Source organism: Alligator sinensis, unplaced genomic scaffold, assembly GCF_000455745.1.
Source record: "Alligator sinensis unplaced genomic scaffold, ASM45574v1 scaffold225_1, whole genome shotgun sequence".
NCBI classification, from domain to species: Eukaryota; Metazoa; Chordata; order Crocodylia; family Alligatoridae; genus Alligator; species Alligator sinensis.
This window is the reverse complement of record NW_005842180.1, coordinates 188,983-192,035: the sequence shown is the minus strand read 5'-3', so window position 1 is coordinate 192,035 and position 3,053 is coordinate 188,983. Positions and strand designations below refer to the sequence as shown.

General features: G+C 51.4%; 1 protein-coding gene across 1 annotated transcript in view; it reads left to right on the top strand.

The window, feature by feature from the left end:
- Positions 1 to 3,053, top strand: part of EPB41L4A (erythrocyte membrane protein band 4.1 like 4A) — a 150,058-nt gene that overhangs the window by 144,648 nt on the left and 2,357 nt on the right. The window contains exon 22 of the mRNA XM_006026177.3: positions 341 to 422. Coding sequence (XP_006026239.1) covers positions 341 to 422 — 82 coding nt within the window. The remainder of the gene's footprint in view (positions 1 to 340; positions 423 to 3,053) is intronic.

Here is a 3,053-nt window from a genome sequence, read left to right as displayed (position 1 = left end):
GCATTCCTGTGCCTTCTGCACTCACGCGGTTTGCCATTACCAGTAAGGAATTATTAGGGACTGAATACGAACCCTTTTGGGATGCTCCCCTTGGAGGTGGGGAGGAAGCTTGGTATAGATCCAGTGTCTCCTCACCCTGTTTAATATTGCAGAGAGCTACCACTGAGCACAGCCCAACAGCATGCAAAGGAAGAGGGAGTCTCCTTTCTGTGGCCTTTTTTTGATCAAGATTTCCATGCAGCAGTTTCCCTGGCAGTGAAGCTCTCTGTGGCCTATAAAAAAGCCACTGATAGGCTTTCTTTTTCATATATATATTAATGTATATTTCATTTTCTTCCAGTGCTAAAACTGATCTTGTGCCTCCATTGCCTGTGACTCATTCCTCAGATGCTCCAGGTTCCAGCATCCCAGCTTTACAGCAGGTGGGTAAATATGCAATTCTGAAGATTTTTTCTAGTGACATTTCCTAGACTAATATTTAAAAATGGAGGGGAAAAATTAAAAGCCCAATCCAATGTGTTATTTAAAATCAATCTTTTGCTTTCCACACACACAATGCTGACTGAGATTCTTCAAGAGATTTAAATTATGTAGAACTTAACTGCTTAAAGATACACTTCATGTTTACAGTCCCAAATCAAATTGCTAGGTACACTGAATTACATGATGTACCAGATTGCAGTTACTAACTGCCGGTTGGAGGCAGAGCCGACCCGAGCAGGGTGCGGGGCCCAGGGCAAGTCAGCCCAGGCAGGGCCCCGCCTCCACCCTGATCCTGTTTGCCCTGGATGCAAAGAAACTGCTGCTGCCATCGGCGGTGAGGGCGGGGGGATAGTGAGTGGCCAGACGCGAAGCTGGCAGCGGTGGTGCAGAGTGGCCGCGGCCACTCTGCCCAGCTCTGCAGAGCCCCGCAAAGCATGGGGCCTGGGGTGGTCGCCCTGATTCACCTCCCCCTAGGGACGGCCCTGCTTGGAGGCTGCTTGGAAAGTCTGTTCTATCCATAGGAAGATCAACTTGGAAGTTCCTGTGCCCAGGTAGCTGATAAACTTTTAACTAACATTTTTCTAATGTTAGCTTAAACTAACATTAAGAGGTTGGACACTTTTCTAGGATGGCTTAGAAGGGGATGATCCTGCCTTAAGCAAGGAGTTGGATTAGATCAGTGGTTCTCAACCTTTTTTGTACCAGGACCCATTTGTAAACACCAGTGGCCAGTCCTGACCCGTACCTCTCACTCCTGACCCACTGCCCCCTACCCCCAGGCTTCAGCCCCATCATGTGTCAGGTACGGGGTGGGGCATGGGAGGGCCCAAGCAGCCCCTTGCAGGCTGGAACTGTCAGCCTGCAAGGGAAAAGCAACAGTTTCCTGCATTTTTCTCCTTTTAAAAGAGAAGTTTTTAAAGTTTGTTCGTAACTCTTTTGATATACTCTTCGACCCACTTTTGGGTCACAACCCACAGGTTGAGAATTGCTGGACTAGATGACCTCCTGATGTCCCTTCCAGCTCTCCTTTTTATGATTCCCTCATCCTCCACCATGCCTTCTACCTAGGGCAGTGGTTCTCAAACCTTTTAGACTCAAGGCACCCCTCAGAAAATGCCAGCTCTTAGCTTTCACTCTTTCTTTTTTGCCAAGAACCCAGAAAGACTACAGCAGGTTGGAATGCTTTTGGTACTCTGCATTCCTATTGGAAATCTCTGGGATTCTCACCACACCCGCACACCCAGCCATGTGCCACACACAACCCCCTCCACCCCCCAGTGCTCCTGGCATGGGGAGCGTGCCCTGCCCTGCATGCTGCATTTGGTGGACACTGCCTGTTCCCCACTGCCCATGTGGTACCCTGCAGCTGTGCGCCTGGGCAGGTGCTCCCCACGCAGGGGGGCACACCCCACCCTGTGGCCAGGTGCTGCAGCCTGCAGGCACTGCCCACAACCCCCTGCCCTCTCCCCTCGCAGCACCCTGCAGGGTGCCACACAGGAAAGGGGCACACGAGGCGCAGAGCACTGTTGGTGGGGGGGGGGGGGGGGGGGGGGAGGCCCCCCACATGGTACCCTGCAGTTGTGTGGTATGTGCCCCCCCATGCAGGGAGTGCCCACAGGGCTGTGGAGGGGGTGTGGCATGGGGGGGTAGGTGTGGCCACAGGCAGGCCCTGAGGGGAATGGGCAGTGGGATGTGGGCAGTGTCTGCTGGCTGCAGCATGCAGCCTCAGGGCAAGGTGTGCCCCTCATACCCGCTCCCCATGTAGCACCATACTCCTCCCCTGTTTTAGTGCTCCCAGTCGGGGGGTGTGGCCACAGGGAGCAGGCAGGGGGTTGTGCCCTGTCCTGCATGCTGTATTCTGTGGGTGCTGCCTGTGCCCCCGACCACTCCCCTTGCGGAACCCTGCAGCCGTACACCCATGGCCACGCACCATGCCCCCACTTCCCCACACCCCTGCATGGCTGGTCCCCGCCTCAGGGGGCATAGCCTGGCCTCACCCACCTCTGCCTGTGTCCTAAGGCTCCGGGCTGCGCATGTGCAGTTGGCTCGGAGCGTTACGGACAGACAGATGGAAGTAGTAAGGCTTTTATTATATAAGAATTGAACTTTGGGCATAAGAAGCAAATGAAATCCAGGCAGCAGCTAAGATTTTATTATAGAATTAGAATATTAAAGGAAACCAAACAACATCATTTAAGCACACAGGAAAATAAAAGCAGATTCAGATTTCTACCTAGGGTTCTGGTCTTAAGACTGGGGGCTACTCCAAATCACTGTCTGTACAGGTGACTTTTCTACTGAAACACAACAGGAACTCAAGGGAAGTTCTGCTACTCTTAACAGTACTTAGGGAAGTGGGATGCATGCAGATAAGTGTAGTCGGCTTTATTATTTTGTGGATTAATCAGTCACTTGCTTCCTTAGTGATCTATTTTCTTATCTTTTTATTTTGCTGATGCATGGTGTTGGTGGTGGCAGTAGAAATGAGGATTGAAATGCTTTAGGAATTGGGTCCTGGTTCTCAACACTCGTTGGACTGAGCCTTTAAAAATAATGAAAATAAATTTATC